Raw genomic sequence first — 21,308 nt, forward strand, 5'->3', positions numbered from 1 at the left:
AATAGTCACCTGTGTTAACTATAAATTTGTTCTACAACAAAGCAGTAGTTTTATTTATTTGTTTATTTATGTTTATCAATATTATTGAGAGAAGCAGTGTGAGCATCATTTGACCTCTACTATATACTGGATTGGCCTTTGTGTTTGATCATTTTTAGTTATTGGTTATTGTAGTATGATAGTTTTACCTTTGAGTGTCTGTGTTATGGTTATAATTTATTTTGATGTTGCCCATTATTAATTACAGTACTGCATGACAGACTTATGCTGAGGCTGTAAATAGTGTAATGGTTATATTTTGTTCATTGCTCTGCAATTTTATTTAATTTGCTATTAACCCCTAATGCAGCCTGGCTTTTGCAATCAAAGAGGCAGCATTATGTAAATATTTAACAACTAATTTTTTTCTTTTCATAAAGCTACTCTGATAACCTCTTTGGTCAGCCCCTCAAATACCCATCAGCTGTTTTATGTTCACCTTGCATTACTCGCCTGTGGTTGGGCTCAAATGATGTAAATATTGTTAACTTCTCCACCAACCCTTCGAGATCCAGAGTTGGATATTTCATCTCTCCTCCACTGCTATGTCTATTGTGGTGAAGAAAGTACAAATTCTAGGGATTATACACAAGCTACATAACCTAGTGAGGCATTTGAGCTAAGCCACAGAAGAGTGATGTTAACCCTGTGTTGTTGTTAATGTTGATGTGATCAGCTGTGTTTTGTTTGTCATAGGTGCAGCTAATCAAGCAAATGGTAAAAATGGTGCCGATGGAGGTATGTGGTGGTCTCACTTTAACACCGTTGATTGTAATGTTGACACCAACTAACCACTTAGCTGCCAGCGCCCTCTGCCACGCCTCACCACTCCTACTAACATGCTACACATGTGGCTCACTCGCAACACCTGCACACTCACAAATTAGAGCTCATTTGTACAAGTCGCTACACACCATTTGGTCACTGCTCGCAAGCCATCCAACTTGTATCATATGAATTGAATTATACTGTGTATGTGTGTATATGTATATGTGTGTGTGTGTGTGTGTGTGTGTGTGTGTGTGTGTATGTATATATATATATGCCCAGTATATTAGTAGATATATACTGTACTGTATACATAAAAATAGTGTGAATGTGTGTGTTTGTGTATATGTATGTTCATGTATGTCTTTCCTAATAGCTAGAGTTGTTTAATTTAATAGTCTAATTTAATGAGACATGTATGTATGTATGTGCATATTGTACAGTATATGAAGATATATATATATATAAAGTTTTCATTGATTCTTGCCAGACCTTTTGAGTTCCAAGAATGTCTTGTCATAATGATTCAAGTAAAAATGTGTTTTAATTTTGCTCCATAGCTATTTAAATATTATCAACATGAAGATGAAGCTGCAATAAATGCAGCTATGCATTACGCAAGATATTAGAGTAAAGTTCCATGCAGTACTGAAGTTACTGTAGTGTAGTATTGTACAGTGTATTGTACAGTGTTGTATAGTGACACACAGTACAGAGGATAGTGATCACACTCTAAAGCCACGAGTATCTCACACATCGAGTGACGGGGTCACTTATAAACCTGGGAAAAGCCACTCTTAAAATACAGTATTTATTTTAGTTTTTTGGAATACAGTAATGTAATATGTCTAGCATGTTCTAATGTTGATGATTTGCTTCATTCTCACTCTAATTTTTGTATTACAGTCTCAAAAATAATGTATTGCACTTTTTTATGGTGTAAGATCATAGTAATGCCGGCTTTGTTTATGCATCGTAACTTGCTGCAGTTTGCTTCGGTAACTCTAGCTGTGTCTGTTTGAGGGTACTGACAAAATCCAGAGGAGGATTTCTTATATTCCATCAGAAAAAGATTCCCAAGTTAGAGTTTTTGCACAAGAGTTGGCCCAAAACTAATGTTAAATACAATAACAACAGCTTCAGTATGGCAGTATACCTGTAATTTTACTTGCAACTACTCGACCAAAAAATGTGATCGTTTGCAATGAAGATAGCAAGAAAGTGTTTGTCTTTGTTCTTTAAGCACAGAGTTTGTGTGCTGCTAATAATATCTGTAGATCTCCTTTCTTGCAATACTCTTCCATCCTTCACTGCGTACAAAACACAGGTGAAAATATTCAAATGTAATTGCAGTACAGAGCAAATGCTTCCACGTGCAGTCCATGTCTTATGTATACAAGTTGTTGGTTGGTGGGTAAGTGGTAAAGTGGCATGAACAGGGTGGTGGTGACCAGTACACAAGTATGGTGATGGGTAAACCCACTCTTGCATCTTTTAATTCACAAATATTTATGTACCTTAGAGCACTTCACTTCAGTATTGTTTTATTCCTCACAGTTTTTTTTTTTAATTTGTCTAAAGACTGTCAGCTAATATAAATACAGTAAAAAGTAATATAGTTGTGTTCTCTTGGAATTGCATTAATAATTCCATATCATTTTCAACATAATAAATACCAAAAGACAATGGTAGTGCCAGATATGAGAACACTAATGGACTGAACTACAGTACATTTTATGTTTTACAACTTTGCGACGTTCATCATCAGTAATGCATACTGCACTAGCTTCTGTTAGTGTGTGTCTGTGTGTGTGTGTGTGTTGTTGTGTGTTTACTAGTTGTGTTTACTAGTTGTGTTTTTACGGGGGTTGAGCTTTGCTCTTTGTGTGTGTGTGTGTGTGTGTGTCATGTTATAGTGAGAGTTTGACCTCATGGTTCCTTCCTGAGGGTTGTGTTAAGGGGGGTGTTATCAAGCTTTATCAAAATAATTTCATTCTTGCTTCATCGAAATTAAAAACTTTCTACACATGTTGACCAGACATGTGTAGACATGTTGGTCAACATACTTTAGCCACGTTATTGTGACTCATCGCCTGCACTTTCTACACATGTTTGTAAAGGTGAGACAAACAAGCATGTGTCTACCCCTGGAGCAAATGAGGTAGGTCTAACTGAGGTGCACTGATGGCATCACAGACATGCACACAACAGAGAAAGTAATTTCTTTGTGAAACCACACAAACAAATGCAGCCATATGGATTATTTTCTTTGTTGAAAGAAAGAACACCAATAAAAGACTGTTTTATTCCTGATAAAAACTGATAAAAATAAAAATAACCAAAGTGTGACGTTGAAGGTGCAGATGGGAACTTGAAACATGACGAACACGGCATTGTTCTCGAGACTGTCGTCGGTGCTCGTGCACACCATACATCATTTTCATTAAAAGAAACAGGTTTTTTCTTTGCGTGCGTGTGTGTGTGTGTGTGTGTGTGCGGCTAAAGTTTTTCTTCTTTTCCACCCATTATTTCCAAAGTAATTTTTGTTCGTTTCAATGTGTTATTGAAGTTTGCTATGAAAGAGCCATACTAGCTGAAATCCTGATGAATGCTTTTGATGCTCCATAGGTCTGGTTCTCAAGACTTCACCACCCTCAAGTAGGAGTCACCAAATAGTTTTGCACTAGACTCGTAACCAAATTTCTCTTAAGTCGATCCCTACAGTTGCTAAAGCTGATATTTTGATATAAATGAATTTTAGCTGTAACAAAATCAGAAAAAGATACTAAGGATTTATTTAGTATATAAAGGTTGTTATAGTTGTATTAATTTGTTATTAAAGCTGAAACGACCTTCATAAAGAACATTGCTAGCACTTTTAAAAGTGTAAATCTTATGACATTTTCAGTTAATTAAAAAAAGTATGAAAATCTGCTTGGTATTTTTAATTATAGAAGTAATATTAAATATTCAGTCTTTTGGTAGTGATTTAATTTTAGTGTTTGTTACAGTTAAAGACAGTTTGGCACTCTGTAAAGGTCTTCTTGACTCATTACTAATAACAATGAGAGAAGCCACTCTTGGCACTTTAAACTTTAGGGAGGCTCATGTTTCCCACTTGACTGTCATCACACTAGATGGTTCAGAGGGAGGGCATAGCATTATCTGCTTCTCTGGCATTCTAACCAAGTGGTTTAAGCTTCAGTGAATGCTTTATGTGCATTACCTTTGTCTTACTGTAACAAGGTTACTCGGGAGAGTAGCTGGGCAACCTTGAGTCTCCTTCCTTGTGTGCACTTTATTTTCGGGCAGGAAATTCATTGCTATAAATTGAGGTGATGATGCATCTTATGTGCTTCATTATGACTCTCTCCATACATATTGCATTGTAAGCAGTAATGAGTGACTGCGTACTTCTAGATAATCCTTAGAAAGGAGACTGAATGTTGCATCTTGCTGGCAAGATTCTGGCACCTTGATTGCTTTCTTCAGACCTAGCATGCAAATTCATCATCTCTTACTTTTTTCTGCCTCTGTATTTTGTTAACCCCAATACAGTAGCCAGTGTAGCTTGCAAATACCATTTCAGTTTGTCTTGAATATTTTATTGATTAATGTTCGTAAAAGGATAAAAACATGGACAAAATATTTAAGCTAACAGTAATGTTAAAATTATTAAAGAAATCTTTTACATATGCACTAAGAACGTTTTTTCGTCTTGCTCAACAGAAACGCAGCGTGCTCCTAATAAACGGCGGAAACGGAAAGGCTCGCAATCGGGCCAAAATGCAACTGCGAATTCTACTGGCTCAAGCAAGAAAAGATCACCAGGTCCAAACTTCAGTCTGGCTACTCAAGTCTCCGTAAGTATCACTAGGCAGACTCATTTTGTGGTGTGATCGGCGATTTTGAGCCTTGGGTCTGATGTAAAGTAAGGTTCATTTTCCTGTGATCCGAAGAGGAAAATAGTATCGCCGACTTTATCAAATGTAGGGCTCTTAACCAGCGATATCACCACATTTAGTCCATTCCCTCTTGTTCCTTGTTAGTGGTCTCATCAGTAACTTGTTAGCCTGTGTTATTGATACCTTCCGTGGATTGTACTGATCACTTCCTATGGCATTTTTTGTTTGCATGCCATTCTGATAGTGGAACACTTTTCTCCCCAGTGACCAGGCTGATCATTTCCCATGAGGTGAAGCTGATCTCCTCTCTAGGTAGTATTGCCTCTCTGGTTGCTTAGTTAGTCTCTAGTCATAGGTTAAGCCAGATAAACCTTGGAACTGTTCCGGCAACCATCACTCACGTGGCTAAATGATCACTATGAAGGAAGGCAAAAGAGATTAATTTGGGTGCCACATCTGCAATAACTGTGGAGAGGCACATTACCTTTCAGCCATCTTTTGTCAGTTTTCATATGATGTCCTTTTCCCTTATCTTGGTTGTGCCCCGGAGGTATCCAACTTTAAGTGGGTTATCCTACACTTAAGTATGCATTCTGCAAATTGTATTTATTATTTAAAGATAGTACCAAGTACCAATTTTTTTGTCTATGAGAGTTGAGTAGTGCAGTCATGTTAATTAATGGGCTATTATGCATCATACAGTATTGTTCATATTTCATATCAATAAGTATTCGTATTGAATACTTGAGAGGAGGTCACAGGGTTCAGAAGTACTCCATTTATTAATGCCTTGTGCTAATTTGAAGGTAAATAACACAAATTTTCATGAGTACAAAATATAAGGGAACCTGATTCCATTCTCATAGAGAAAAAAATCTTTGATTTTTTTTTTTTTTTAAACTGACCATTTGAGCCCCATTTCCTCTACAATCAAATAGTTCCTGAAAGCAAGTTTTTGGTAATGGTATGCTAAGGATGAGCTTGATAATTATGCTGCATTTTGAAGGAGCATGCAAGCATTGTGAAAAAAAAAATGAAAAAAAAATGTAATGTTGGAAATTTATAAACTTGGGGATAATTGTCACAACTTGGCACTATTGTAAAGTTGTCACTCCATAAAGGTCATACTAGTCAGTGAGCAGGATTGGTGCGGGCTGCAGGACAAAGGTAAATATTGGTAGACGAGGAGCATTGTAATGTTTGGACACAACTGTGCATGCATGCACACACACTCTCACTCACTCTCTCTCTCTCTCGCTCTCTCTCTCTCTCGCTCTCTCTCGCTCTCGCTCTCTCTCGCTCTCGCTCTCTCTCTCTCTCGCTCTCTCTTTCTCTCGCTCTCTCTTTCTCTCTCTCTTGCTCTCGCTCTCTCTCTCTTGCTCTCGCTCTCTTGCTCTCGCTCTCTCTCTCCTGCTCTCGCTCTCTCTCTCTTGCTCTCGCTCTCTCTCTCTTGCTCTCGCTCTCTCTCTCTCTCTTGCTCTCGCTCTCTCTCTCTCTTGCTCTCGCTCTCTCTCTCTCTTGCTCTCGCTCTCTCTCTTGCTCTCGCTCTCTCTCTCTCTCTTGCTCTCGCTCTCTCTCTCTCTTGCTCTCGCTCTCGCTCTCTCTCTCTCTCTCTCTCTTGCTCGCTCTCTCGCGCTCTCACTCTCGCAGTCAGTCTCTGTCCAAGTGATTGGGGCACCATTCCTTCCCCCTCTTCCCATCCCAAATCCTTATCCTGACCCCTTCCCAGTGCTATATAGTCGTAATGGCTTGGCTCTTTCCCTTGATAATTCCTTCCTTCCTTCCCTTTCTCCTTTCTCTCTCTTTCTCTCTCTTTCCCTTTCTTTCTTTCTCTTTCTGTCTCTTTGTCTTTGTTTGTTTATTTCTCCCCCCCCCTCCCTCCATCTCCTTTCCTTCCTTATTTTCACAGGCATTATTACTTTAGATAATTCTAAATCTAATTAATCATTGTACACATAAGTGATTGTAAGCTGGTCGCACTATAGAGTTTTATTACTGTGGATGATCCCTTTTCTTATCAGTGTTGTAGAATATGTCTTTAAAAGTATTTACAGTACTTCAGGGACTAGTTAGAGTAATATCATCCTGATGAGAGTATAACACAACTGGAACATTTGGTAGTATTGTAGTACAGTACATAGTTTGTGTGTGTGTAGGTAGCAAACATTTTAATTTTGTGCTGTGAGCCTGGTGAGTGAGTTAGTGAGTTAGTACATGGGTAAAACATGAATGAGATAGTTAGTACATATGTAAAAGACACATCGAACACTTTTTGTAGGGCATACGTAAATCTGTGCATCTATGTATTTGCGTATGTAGCTTAGCCTAGCATTTTAAAAGCACTACAATTACCTTCTGTGGTTGATTGTTCAATAAATCCCTGAACTATATGCTTAACAAATCTCTCTACCCTGTCCATGGAGGACAGAAGAAATTGTATATATGCTGGTTAGCATTGTAAATGTGTGGCCACGTCTGTGGTAGAAAATAATAATAAAAAAACATGGGTAAAACATGAGCAAATTAGTAAGTTAAAACATGGGTAAAACATGAGCAAATTAGTAAGTTAAAACATGGGTAAAACATGAGCAAATTAGTAAGTTAAAACATGGGTAAAACATGAGCAAACTAGTAAGTTAAAACATGGGTAAAATATGAGCAAACTAGTAAGTTGAAACATGGGTAAAATATGAGCAAACTAGTAAGTTATAACATGGGTAAAATATGAGCAAACTAGTAAGTTATAACATGGGTAAAAGATGAGCGAATTAGTGAGTTAGTACACAGGTAAGACAGGTGTTAGCAGACCTCTTGGTCTGCTCATTGTAGGTTATGTTATATTATCTTAGGTTATCATCTGCAAGGTTATCTTCTAGAGAAGGCTACTGTGAAGGTAAACTTGCTATTTTGATAACAGAGCAGAAGGTTTTGAAACAGCCCACATGTAGAACTAACAGTCAAAGTCTTAAGGATGTTGTATAAGATAATAAATTACTCCCGAAGTTCATGCTACAAGGATTATTCTGTAATGGACTTTACATCGGCAAGTTGTCACTGCATCTTTGTCTTAATATGGTTTCATACTTCAGCAGTTGCCAGCACCACTTGGTGATCATACTATGGTTCATACTTCAGCAGTTGCCAGCACCACTTGGTGGTCATACTATGGTTCATACTTCAGCAGTTGCCAGCACCACTTGGTGGTCACACTATGGTTCATACATCAGCAGTTGCCAGCACCACTTGGTGGTCACACTATGGTTCATACTTCAGCAGTTGCCAGCACCACTTGGTGGTCACACTATGGTTCATACTTCAGCAGTTGCCAGCACCACTTGGTGGTCACACTATGGTTCATGCATCAGCAGTTGCCAGCACCACTTGGTGGTCACACTATGGTTCATACTTCAACAGTTGCCAGCACCACTTGGTGGTCATACAAAGAATTATAATGAAGAAAATCTTAAATATTTTTGGCTGGGAAGAAGTGAAACAATTTTCAGAATTGTTATACTTGCCATTAAATTTAATGATAACACTAGTGACAATAAGAAAATGTTCATTAAGAGATATGGTTGAAACATATATTGGTGCCAACCTTGCCATAGGTCTCAGGTTTAGTAATTGATTGTAACTGGGTAATTTACTACATATTTATTAATCGATAATTGGTTAAGATTTGGTAAAAGTAGAAAAATAAGTTTTGAACGAGGGGATTTATGACTACTAGCCCTAGCTCACTGTCTTGATCCCCATGCCAACTCTGACGGAGGTTATGTTGAGGTTATCTTGAGATTATTTCGGGACTTGGCGTCCCCGCGGCCCGGTCCTCGACCAGACCTCCTTTTTGTTACACACCCCCCAGGAAGCAGCTGGTAACAGCTGTCTAACTCCCAGGTACCTATTTACTGCTAGGTAACAGGGGCATCAGGGTGAAAGTAACATTTTGCCCATTTGTGTCTGCCTCATCCGGGGATCAAACCCAGAACCTCAGGACTATGAATCCGAAGCGCTGTCCACCCAGCTGTCAGGCGCCCTGGTTGTCTCTGGAGGAGACTTCCAAAGATAACTGGACTTTTCTCCCGAGCCTTACCTCCCGTAGATAATATGTGGGCCCCCCCCCCCCCCTCACACTGCTTCCACTGGTATGGCTTCTCACTTGCGCGGGTCGGGGCACAGTTCTCAATGGCAGGGAGACCCAGTTTAATTTCAATGCAAATTAGCTGGGGTGAGGAGCACCGTATCTCTGATGAAAAGTGGCGGGAAGTATGGTGATGGGTAAAAGATAAGGTGCAAGAATTGGTTATTGGTTAAAGAGGTGGCACAAGGATTGGTGATTGACAGAAAAGGTGCTGTGAAGAATAGGGAATTTCCAAAGTGTGATTTATGATTGGCAAACAAAGTGGTGTAAGGATTGATGATAGCGGAAGTAAGTATTGTGAGGATTGGTGATTTGCAAAGAGATAATATGCATTTTGTGACATAAGGATTGGTGATTGACAAGATGTAGTATAAAGATTGTTGATTGGCAAAATGTAGTGTAAGGATTGTTGATTGGCAAAATGTAATGTAAGAATTGGTGAATGACAAGACAGTGCAAGGAATGGATTGGCAAGATGGAGGATTGGTAATTGGCAAGAGGGGGTGCAAGGACTTGTGATTGACAAGATGTAGTGCAGTGATGAAAGGACTTGTGATTGACAAGATGTAGTCCAGTGATGAAAGGATTGGAGATTTACAAGCTAGGTGGTGCAAGGATTAGTGATTGGCAAAAGGTAGTGCAAGGATAGGTGATTGTCTAGAAATAGTGGAAGGAGTGATGATTGGCAAGATGTAGTTCAGGGATTGGTGATTGGTAATTGGCAAGAAGTACTGCAATGATTGGTGATTGACAAGATGTAGTGCAATGATTTATGATTGATAAGAAGTGGAGCAAGGATTGGAGACTCAAAATGTGATGCAAGGATTGGTGATTAACAAGCTATGTGGTGCAAGGATTGGTGATTTGCAAGCTAGGTGATGCAATGATTGGTGATTGGAAAGAGATAGTGCAAGTATTGGTGTTTGGCACCCACACATAGACACAATAAAACACCTAAATTATTGGAATCTTCTCATAGCTCTCAAAATGTAATCTCTAGAAAAGAGACGAGAGAGGTATCAAATAATATACAGTGGTATCTCAGTTTTTGTATTTAATCCATTCCCAGAGACAGTCTGAAAACCGAAAAATACGAAAACTGAAACTAATTTTTCCGTGAGAAATAATGTAAATTGAATTAATCCGTTCCACACCCCCAAATATATTACTAAAAGATACAATTTATACAAAATAAAACTCTTAGGTACCTTACCTTTATTGAGGACTTTTTTGTTGGCATATGGAAGACAGTTAAGAAGGGGGCGGGGGAGGAGGAGAGGTGTTAGTGTTTGGAAGGGGATCCCCCTTCCATTATAACAGCAGTGTTGACATTTCTGGGGTACTCTCTTACGTTTTACAGGCATACCACTAGGACCTGATTGTGGCTCTCTGCTTGTTTATCTTACTAAGAATCTGTCTATAAACACTTGTTTTTCCCTATGTTTTAACACTTGTCTGTAGTTAGACATCACTTGTCTCACTATGAATGATCTCTTGTTTTTCCTTTTATCATCATCCTCACAACTATTTTCTTAGGTTGAACGTTACCACTGACTTTCTTGGAACCCATGGCATGATATATAATAAGAACTTTTATGTTCAGAAACCAAAAAAGCAAGAAAACAATGAAATTCTTCACAAAGAATTGAAATGAGATCATCACTAGGCGGGAGACACTGGTAAACTGAAGCAATATCGGTGGACGCCATACATGTACTGTATAAACAAATTCCGAAAACCGAGGCAAACAATGAGAACCGAATCAAATTTTGTTAAGATTGGTGATTTGTAAACTAGATATGGCAAAGATTGGTGATTAGCAAAATATTTGTTGAAGTGATTGGTAAGAGTTTGTATAAAGATTGGTGATTAGCAGGGAAGACCCTCTAAATTATAGACCGATATCATTAACAAGTGTGGTTGTCAAAACACTAGAAAAAATAGTTAAAACCAAATGGGTAGAACACCTGGAGAGTAATGACTTAATTACGGACAGACAATATGGTTTTTCGAACGGAAAGATTGTATGTAACAAATCTACTCAGTTTTTAATTGAGCCACAGAGATTCTACAGGAAAGAGAAGGTTGGGTTGACTGTCTATCTGGACCTAAAAAAGGCTTTTGAGAGTACCTCCACAAGAGGTTATTTTGGAAACTGGAACATGCTGGAGGGGTGACAGGAAGACTGCTGACATGGCTGAAAATTTTTCTAACTGACAGAAAGGCGAGAGCAGTAATCAGAGGCAACGTATCTGACTGGAGGAGTGTTACTAGCGGAGTACCACAGGGTTCAGTTCTTGTTCCAGTAATGTTCATCGTCTACATAAATGATCTACCTGAAGAAATACAGAATTATATGAACATGTTTGCTGATGATTCTATGATACTAGGGAAGATAGAGACGTAGACAATTGATATGCCCTTCAAATTAACCTAGATAAAATAAATGGTTGGAGCACCATGTGGCAAATGTTATTAAATGCGAATAAATGCCATGTTATGGAATGTGAAATAGGAGAAAATAGACCACACACACAACTTATAAATTATGTGGAAAGGGATTAAAGAACTCTAATAAAGAACGAGATTTAGGGGTGGTTTTGGGTAGTAAACTATCCCCAGAGTTTATCATCACCATGGCATCATACCATGATACAGTACCATTATCACCATGACACCATACTATCGCCATGGCATTTACTTGCATTAAATTCCATTTGCCACGTGGTGCTCCAAGCATTTACTTTATCTAGGTCAATTTGAAGGGCATAACAATCGTCTACACCTATCTTCCCTAATAATGTTTGCAGCATTATTTTGATGCATAAAGGACATTGTACGATGAGCATATGCTGCGCTTTCCAACTTCAGAATTGGTGGATGGTGAAATACTAAACAAACTGTTCATGACTTTTGCAAGACCAAAATTGCCATATGCAGCCGTTGTATGGTACAGTACCCATATCTCAAGAGGTACATCAATAAACTGGAAAAGGTGCACAGGCATGTTACAAAATGCCTTCCAGTACTGAAAAGCAAGAATTACGAGGAGAGGCTAAAGATGTTAAATGTGCCAAAGCTAGAAAATAGAAAACAGATGATATGATCACTTTCAAAATAATGACAGGAATCGACCAAATTGACAAAGAGGAATTCCTGAAACCAGCAACTTCGAGAACAAGAGGGCACAGATTCAAGCTAAGGAAACAAAGTTCCAAAAAAATATTTGGAAAGTTTTCTTTTGCAAACAGAGTGGTAGATGGTTGGTACAAGTTAAGTTTGTTAGAAACTACTGACAAAATTGTAGGTAATTACACTTTGGTGATTACACATACATACACACAATCAACATTTTAAAATTAAACATACATAGTATACATATACTTGTACATTCACATGCATACACATATACTTAAATGCGGTACTTCCTCTGCTTCAGTTTACTATAATTTACAGTATTACCATTATTGTTTTGAAATGAAAACTGACAATATACATTACTGTATGTTTTGTTATTTGAGTTTTAAATAATTAAATGTATATTTGTATTCAAATTGAAATACTGTATATTATATATACAAGTACAGTACATTACAGGTATTTTAATTTCAAAATTATACATTTAAGTAATTTTTTGTATAAACGATTTGAGATACAGTACCTGTATATTAGAAGGGAGACAAATGGACAGGGGTTGATTTAGTTCATATAAACTTACTACTTGAACCTTCATTTTTTACATCATATTTTATATTGTTTGCATCTGTTTTGGGTATTCCAGTAATCTGCAGGATAAATGAAATCGCTCATATTAACGCAATGAATAATAAGGAATCCAGTATAGTTAATGCGTGAAGCAAAATTATTGGAGTGTTTTAAAAAGTGGCAACTCATTACTCAAGCTGCGTGTTGGTAAAGCCATCACTAATAGTGTTCGAGATGAAATTCAACAAAGTCGTGTTCAGAAGATTTCTATATCTTAATATGAAAAATATGAAGCCAAGATAAGCTAAGAAAGAGTGTTGATCAAGTATCTGGCACCTCATTTCTGAGGAGTGAGAGAATCCAAAAAGTGACCACATGCAGCAATCTATCATAATTTTGTTTGAAGACTAATGAAAACATTTGAGTTCCTCGTTTGGTACAAATCATCAAAAAAACATCTGATGAAGTTGATGTGAAACAACAGCGTAAATAAATATATCATTTGGATAGCTGTATATTGTCTTCATTTGTTAACTATCCGAGCATTGTTGAGTGGACAGTTTTGTCTTCACTTTGTCCTTTCCTATAAAAAAAAAAAATATTGCTGCATATGTATATACTGTATTAATAAGCCCATAGTTTTTTCTTTTGCAGTACAGTATTTTAAATTTTGAAACATATATGATTATAGAAGAATGATGTTTATTGAGTTTATTGAAATTATTTAGTATACGTCCTGGTGCTGTTTCTGGAACCAATTTTAAGTTTTTATAAATGAAAAAGTCCTCTGACTAATTCTTAGATGAATACTTCTAAGTGTATCTCCATCTAACTTTCTACTCACGTGCACATACACGCACAGACACCCGTACGCACACACGCATACAAAAGGATAACAGGAATTGACCAAATTGACAAAGAGGAATACCTGAAACTTGCAATCTCAAGAACCAGAGATCACAGATTCAAGCTAAGGAAACAAAGGTGTCAAAAAAAATATTAGAAAGTTTTCTTTTGCAAGCAGAGTGGTAGACTGTTGGAGCAAATTAAGTGAAGAGGTGTTGGAGACCAAAACTGTCAGTCATTTCAAAGCATCCAGTGACAGAGTACTGGGAAGATGGGACATCATGAGCATAGCTCTGATCCTGTAACTGCTGTTAGATAATTACATGCACATGTTAGTAAAAAAATTATTAATGCAACACTGACTTATAAAAATCACAAAATATATTTATTACACGATCTTCATTTTCTCAGTAGCATGCAATAGAGGAATCATCGGTTAACATTTTAATTTGAAAATGAAAAATTTGTGATTAGTTTATTGAACAAATTTCTTATAATAAACATTCGCGTTCACTAGACCACCGCTCTCCTCTTCACCACTGACCTCCCTCACTGCACCAACACTCTCTTCCCTCCACAATTTCTGCTCAATGGAAATATATTTCTTCTTCCTTTTCCCACCTTCAGCACCAGCACTGCTGCTCTGAGACATCTTGTGAAGAAGAAATGGATTCACATGGTAAATAATGCGATTATTAGCACTAAAATTCTTCGCGCCAGGACCGGGAGTTCTTACACGGACAAGAGGGGAAAGCATGTGGTGCCAGCCACCTCACGTGGCCTAGACTCGTTCGCTCCAACCTGTTTATTACTGTATGTCTACTAAAAAAAAAAAAAAAAAAAAAAAAAAATTAGCTGCTTGGTGCATATTTTTAAAATAATTTTGTTTGGTAATAAAATTTGTTTAATAATTTGTCATATTTGAGTTTGTTTTAAAGTTTTTTACGAATTTGATTTTCTTTTGGTTTAGATTAGGTTGCCTGTAAACCAGGACGCGTTCAGCGAGTAGGCACGGCTGCGGCTTAAGCGCACAAATTCCGGTAAATACGAACATTTTTCGTTATACAGTATGGAGAATTTTTTACTGGACTAGAATATGTTCGGATTTCCCAGGATTTTGTTTTAGATGGTTCCTTTCAATTGGTTCCTACTATAACATATTTTGATAAAATCACATGGAAAATTAATATTTTTAATGAAGTATAATGTACTTTATATAAAGTTTATAATGTTTAAATATTGGCACAGCAAATCCCAATTTACTTTGTTTAGCAGGACACTTAATCTGGACAACTGAGATACAAATTGATCCTAATTTCGTTGCATCCAAACTTTCGCTGAATTGAGTTTGTTCTTCGAGTGTGACATCACCATATTTATGTTTAACGTACAGTACAGTACCTATTGTTTTGCAATTTGTTTGTCTATGTCTTTGCCATGTACAGTGGGAACCCTGCCCAATGAAAGACATGATACAGCACAAGGATTACAATCAAGTCGTGAAATTGGTTGCAGATTTTAGCATTAATAAATAAAGGAAGAATTCCAGTTGAATGAGTTGTATATTCACTGGATCAAAATGTTGTGCCAGAATATATAAATCAATTTAACAAAACATTATTTTTTAATTAAAAATGCACTTTTCCCAAGTGTTCTATGTACATTATCAGAATACTATTTGCATTAAAGCACATTGTAAAATTGACATTAATATAAATGGAATATTCTTGGCCAGCAACATAAAAAGTAACCTAAATCAGATCCAATGGAAGTTTGGATGCAAGGACTGGGATCAAGACCACACTGTTCTGTTTAGGCAAGTTTCCATTGTTTCCACTGTTCTGTGTAAATGTACAGTCTTCTACCCCCCTCTTAATGGTAATTTTAAGGATTATATGTGTTAAATGACATTTGGTAACTCATATCTGTGATTCGTATGTAAGTCTGACCTTTTTAAGTCTATTTAATGTTAATATTAACACAATGTCTCTTGTCTGTTTACTCACGTTTATGTCTGCCCATTGTGACGTATTGTATTGTGAATGTAACAGATTTTATTAGATTTGTTCATCGTAACTATTTTATATAGTGAAAACAACTCAGCCTCCAAATATAAGAGTATTTATAACAACTATTTAATTGAGTGTGTACAAACATGGACTGTTGCTACCATAAAGTTTACATTATGTACTACAGACTTAATTTCATTGACGCCAAAAAAAAAAAAGCCAAACACTGAACCTAATCTTTCTTAGGCCTAATATAGTGTACATGTGCACTAAATTAGACCTAAAATAATGCATATTAAGTCTAGAGTTGGTTATTTAGACCTGGTTATGTTAGATTTTTCAGTTATATTTCAGTTTTTAGCATGCTTTTTCGGCTGATGCAATAATACAGAATGTAAACTTTTTGTGTCCAACGGTCAATTTATACATTTGACCAAATAGCTGCTATAAGTACCATCATCATTATTGGAGGAACTTTGTGAACTTTGGCAAGTTGAGTGTGCTTTGTGACCCTTGGTGCCTTAACTCCTCCCAGTCTTGCTGACCTTACCTCTGTATCTGACCTTGGGTGCCTTAACTCTTCTGGGTCTTACTGATCATACCTATATATCTGACCCCGGGGTGCATTAACTCTTTCCAGTCATACTGACCGTACCTTTATATCTGACCCCGGGTGCCTTAACTCCTCCCAGTCTTCCTGACCTTACCTCTATATCTGAAGCACTCGCTTATTTCTACATTCAAGTGTTTAATTGGAAAAAATAAATTGTGAATGCTAGATAATGAGTATTTATATATAGTAAATTAAACTAAAAAGAAGGGAGGGAGGGGGAGAAGAAAATGGGGCGATGAAGGGAAAGTGGTGGCATTAAAGAAGGGGGAAAGGAGGTGGTGGTATAGAAGAGGAGGGGAGAGAAGAAATGGAGGTGGAGGGGGGAGGAAATGAAGAAGAGGGGGGGGTGAGTAAGGTGATAATTTAGATGAAAAGGAGATAGAAGAGGAGGACAGGAGAGGGAAATGATAAGTAGGAAAGAGGAGACAAGAGAAGGGGGTGAGTGCGGGAAAGTCGGATGTACTAAGCCGTCAGAAATGGAAAATATGTGGTGTACAGGTCATTCCTGCACTGGAAATAAGTCACAGGACATTAATGATTGATCTCTGTACAACATCTTGGTTAGCATAATGTAGAATGTTACATTTAATAAAAAAAATATACAATCCTCTGTTGCGTTCTCTGGTTTCTGGAGACGAGGGCACGTTGTCCTCTTTTGCTTTTTGTATTTCACTTATAAGTGATTGATAAGCTGCAAGATATGAATGAACAATTTTATACAATTAAATTTTTATCTGAAAAATTCCATATGTTTTTGGTATAGATTTGAGTGATGTATATATATTAACCCTTAAACTGCTCCTGTTGCCCCCCAAATGATAGACCGATGATGCTCCTGTTGCTTGTGGGAGATTTAATGTGTCGCATAATATTAAAAATTCCTAAATATTCTATGTGCATGTCATTTGGCTTTACCGACCTCTGACAGTCATTTGCCATAATGGAAAAAAATCCTGAAAGCCTTGGGTATCTCCCTGGGCATTTACAAAAATTGGCATCATGTCAGGTGAATCACCATCCATTTACTGGTCATCTAAGCTAGACACCATTGATGCCATGTAAAATTTTGAAAAATTTATGGAACAGGACGGCACTTGGGATGAGAAATCTATTGCAAATAGTCTGCTTGAAAATTAATGATCAGAATTTGACATTTTCAAAATTTCTTCCTCACTATGGCCAAACTAAAATATTTCAATTTTTTTACCAACATTAGAAGAGGAAGGAGAAAGAATTTTGTAAACAAAATTTTATGTGCATCAGAAAATTTATCTGAAAATGGGTGCACAGTTTGAGGGTTAAACCAGACCCTGATGTGATTTTTTTCTATATAAAATTGAAGATCTGTATATAAAAGAAAAGGGAAAAAAAAGTCAAATACCTACTTTTGTGATGACCTGGTGATGTTTGTACTATCGATCATGGAAATATAGTCTTCACTAAAAGCCTTTAAAAATCTGTGTGTACATATGAAGTTAGAAATCCCTGTGTAGTAGGAAGGAAAAAATTATATACAGTATAGTACTGTACTGTATATTTTCGTTTGTTAGACTGATAAACACACGCTGTCAACTGATACGCTGCCAACAGCTGTAGATTGAAATTAGAGCTAGTCTGTATTCAAACAGTGGGACATCACATCAGTTGATGTATCGGGGCAACAGTAGAACGTGTAACGAACACATCATATGATGTGTTCCATAACATACGGGGTTATGAAAAGTTCACTGGGAGAATTTATTGTGTTTACAAGACTTTTACACATTATATAATTTCATGTTTCTTCCATGTTCTATATTTAGTATAGTATACTGTACAGTAGATCATTGCTGTTCATGGATTTTTTGATTTGTAGTTTTGGCTATTGACATTTAGCAGTGCAGTACTGAACTCATTTTTCAATTATTTGATTTTAAATACAACATTTTATTAATTATTTAAATACTTAGTCAATGAATAGTACTGTAATAATCCAAAATATATCATTTTACTCAGACATTCACTGTAACATACCACCATCATTGAACCCAGTCACTTCTACACTAACCGTACAGGACCTAATTGCACTACAACCTAATTAGATACATATAAGTGTAATTTGCTTCATGTACACAGATCCTTTCCCAAGGCCTACATCCACCCCCCCCCCCCTACATACATTCACAACACATACACGTATACATCAACAACAAGAGGTCATAGATTCAAATTTGGAAAACAAAGGTACCAAATTATCATATAAATTTTCTGCAAACAATGTAATACATGTGAAAAAAATAATTAGTGGGTAATATTTGCCAACATGAACAGGAGCTTCAAAACTTTATATAATAAAAATTATAGGGACGATGGGACACCATAATTTTCTCATCCTGTAACTCCTCATAGATAAATACTGTACACATGCACGCACGCATACACCCACACAAATGAAATTCGGTGTGAATAAATGCCATATTATATAATGTGGAATCTGAGAAAATAGACCATACACAACTTATAAATTATGTGGAAAGGAATTAAGGAACTCTTATAAAGAAAGAAATTTAGAGGTGGTTTTGGGTAGTAAACTGTCACCAGAAGAACACATAAAGAACATTGTGCGAGGGAGTGGATGCGTCACTTTCCAACTTGAGACACTCTTCTTAACTACATGGATGGTGATATACTAAAGAAATTGTTTAACTTTTGTTTGACTTGGGTGTGACCACAATTGGAATATGTAGCAGTTGAATGGTACCCATATCTCAAAAAGCATATCAACAAACTGGAAAAGGTGCAAAGGCATGCTACAAAATAGCTTCCGGAACTGAAAAACAAGAGTTACAAGGAGAGGCTAGAGGCGTTAAATATGCCTAAGCTAGAAGAGAGAATAAAAAAAAAAAAGAGGTGATATGATCACCACTCTTAAAATAATAATTGGAATTTACCAAATTGACAAAGGAATTCCTGAAACCAGCAACTTCAAGAACAAGAGGACACAGATTCAAGCTAAGGAAACAAAGGTGCCAAAAATATTAGAAAATTTTCTTTTTCAAACAGAATGGTAGACGGTTGGAAGAAGCCAAGTGAGAAGGTGGTAGAGGCCAAAACCGTCAGTAGTCAGTAGGACATGGTAAAAGACGTCGGCTCTACAGTACTCTGGATAATTTTGGAATAAGCTTTAATTACATGAATGAGAAATGCATGAACAAATTTTCTCAACCTATGAGACTAAATCAGAATACACATCAGTTGTATTATACCATATCTCAAAAGACATATTAATAAATTAGAAAAGCAGTAAAGACATGCTGCTAGACAATTCCCAGACTTTAAAAACATGAGCTACTGTGGAAAAGTGGCTACTGTATACACATTCAATATGCCAAAACTAGTGCTTACCTATCAATAACTATGGAAGAATTAGATCTAACTCTTTATGCTGCTGCTGCTGCTGCTGCTCATCATTTATACCTGGTTCACTATTATCTCTCTCAACATGAGTGATTTCATCTTTTTTTTTAAGTTATGGATGGAATTGGCTACAACTTCTTCAGTGCATTCCACTTTGTGACTATCTGTACAGGGAATGAATACTTCCTTACATCTTATAGAAGGAGGTATTCGTTTTAAATACATAACATTCAGAACAAGAGGGTCATAGTTTCTATTTAAGAAAGTAAAAGTTCAGATATACAGTAATACAGTATATTGTAAATATATTTTCTTTTGCAGTGCTAAATGGATGGAATAAATTAATTGAGATGGTACTGTACAAGTATATCAAAACCACAAAGAGCATAAAAAATCATATAACGATGATTATATAGAGATGGGACATCACGGGGTTAATTCTAATCCTGTAGCTGCACTTTAGTAACTAATCACACTTAGGCAATTACTCTCATACCCACATCCCTCTTACACCTACTGTAATGCCACATATGCATCCTTACACCAACACATACTGTACTGCAACACATACCCACATATGTTCATCACTCATTTCTTCCATTTTTACATCATTCATTCTTTTCAAAATACAGGAGGCCCGCGATTTGTGTGGTAATGGATTATGCGGATTCGGAGTCACGCAGGTAAGCACTTTTATCCCAAGTTTCAAAGTGCACGGATGAATTTCGGAGTTATGCGGGTTGAGAATGGATTTCTGCGGATAACCCGCACTAATCGTTGGGTCTATCGCATTCTCGGCAGTGTCGCGCACCCACACACCCTAGTCTTTTGTTTTACAAACTTCATAGGTTTTATTTATGCATCATTACACATCCCAAGCATTCTGGACTTTATTGCTGGAAAGTACAAGATGCATTAAATACAGTACAAATGTTAAAGTCAGTATTTTTTTTTAAGTAAAGAGTGGAAAACTGTAGACTTTTGGAGTTTGGAACCTAACCTTTTCTTTTCTCACATTCCTTTAAGTTTGATTTGCGTCATCTGTTATTTGCATGGTTTTAAAGGAACATAACCCCCACACAAAATGAGGGCTGCCTGTACAGTACTGTATTATTATTTCTGGGAGGTCCCTTCAGTGGTTCCCTGAGATTATTAACCTTTAAACTGCACACCCACTTTTAGGTTGATTTCCAGGTGTGCATAAAAAATGTACACAAATTATTTTTCCATTCTATATGATGAAACATCTTTTTCTGATGCCTGGAAAAAATTCTGATCATTTTTATTTGGCCATAGTTTAAAGAAGAAATGTGGAAAATGTCAAATTCTGAGAATTAATTTTCAAGTAAACTACAGTACAGTATTTATAATAGATTTCTCATTATCACAAATATTTTCCTGGGCCATAACAATGCTTGAAATTGTGTATACAGTAGCATCAGTATTTGCTACCATAGGTGTCAGTAAATGATTGCTGATGCACCTGACATGGTACCAATTTGTTTAATAATCCCCTAGAAGGCAACTAAGCCTTTCAAGGTTTTTTCTGAATATAATAAATGACTGTCAGAGATCCCTAGTGTTGAATTACTGTTCATTCACATAGAATCTCTAGGAATTTTGAATAATATGAAGCACATTAAATCTCTCATAGCAACAGGAGCACAGTCAGTCCATCTCTTGAAGGTGCCAGGAGCAGTTTAAGTGTAAACCTTGGTACAGTAATATCAAGCCTTAGCCCAGAGCACCAGGCCTCCGAGACCCCATCAGTCGCATACCGCAAACCAGGACCAATATCTGCAGAGGATCAGAGATCAACCACACACCTAGGGAACTCCACCAGGAAACATAGACACAAGTGACTGAAGGAAATAAGGCATCCTTAA

At 36.9% G+C, this 21,308-nt stretch overlaps 1 protein-coding gene across 37 annotated transcripts in view; it reads left to right on the forward strand.

Moving 5' to 3' along the window:
• The window catches only part of Chi (LIM domain-binding protein 2 Chi), a 202,763-nt gene that overhangs the window by 165,933 nt on the left and 15,522 nt on the right, over window positions 1–21,308 (forward strand). For 13 of the 37 annotated variants that reach the window (XM_069313316.1, XM_069313322.1, XM_069313315.1 and 10 more), the window contains 3 exons: window positions 736–777; window positions 4,537–4,670; window positions 20,055–20,105. In XM_069313316.1, coding sequence (XP_069169417.1) covers window positions 736–777; window positions 4,537–4,670; window positions 20,055–20,105 — 227 coding nt within the window. Of the gene's footprint in view, window positions 1–735; window positions 778–3,435; window positions 3,466–4,536; window positions 4,671–4,976; window positions 5,025–14,031; window positions 14,084–14,374; window positions 14,445–20,054; window positions 20,106–21,308 lie in introns of those variants that run through there. The other 24 variants (XM_069313318.1, XM_069313323.1, XM_069313317.1 and 21 more) reach the window with 10 other exon arrangements.

The sequence above is a fragment of the Procambarus clarkii genome, chromosome 75 (assembly GCF_040958095.1).
Source record: "Procambarus clarkii isolate CNS0578487 chromosome 75, FALCON_Pclarkii_2.0, whole genome shotgun sequence".
Classification (NCBI taxonomy): domain Eukaryota; kingdom Metazoa; phylum Arthropoda; class Malacostraca; order Decapoda; family Cambaridae; genus Procambarus; species Procambarus clarkii.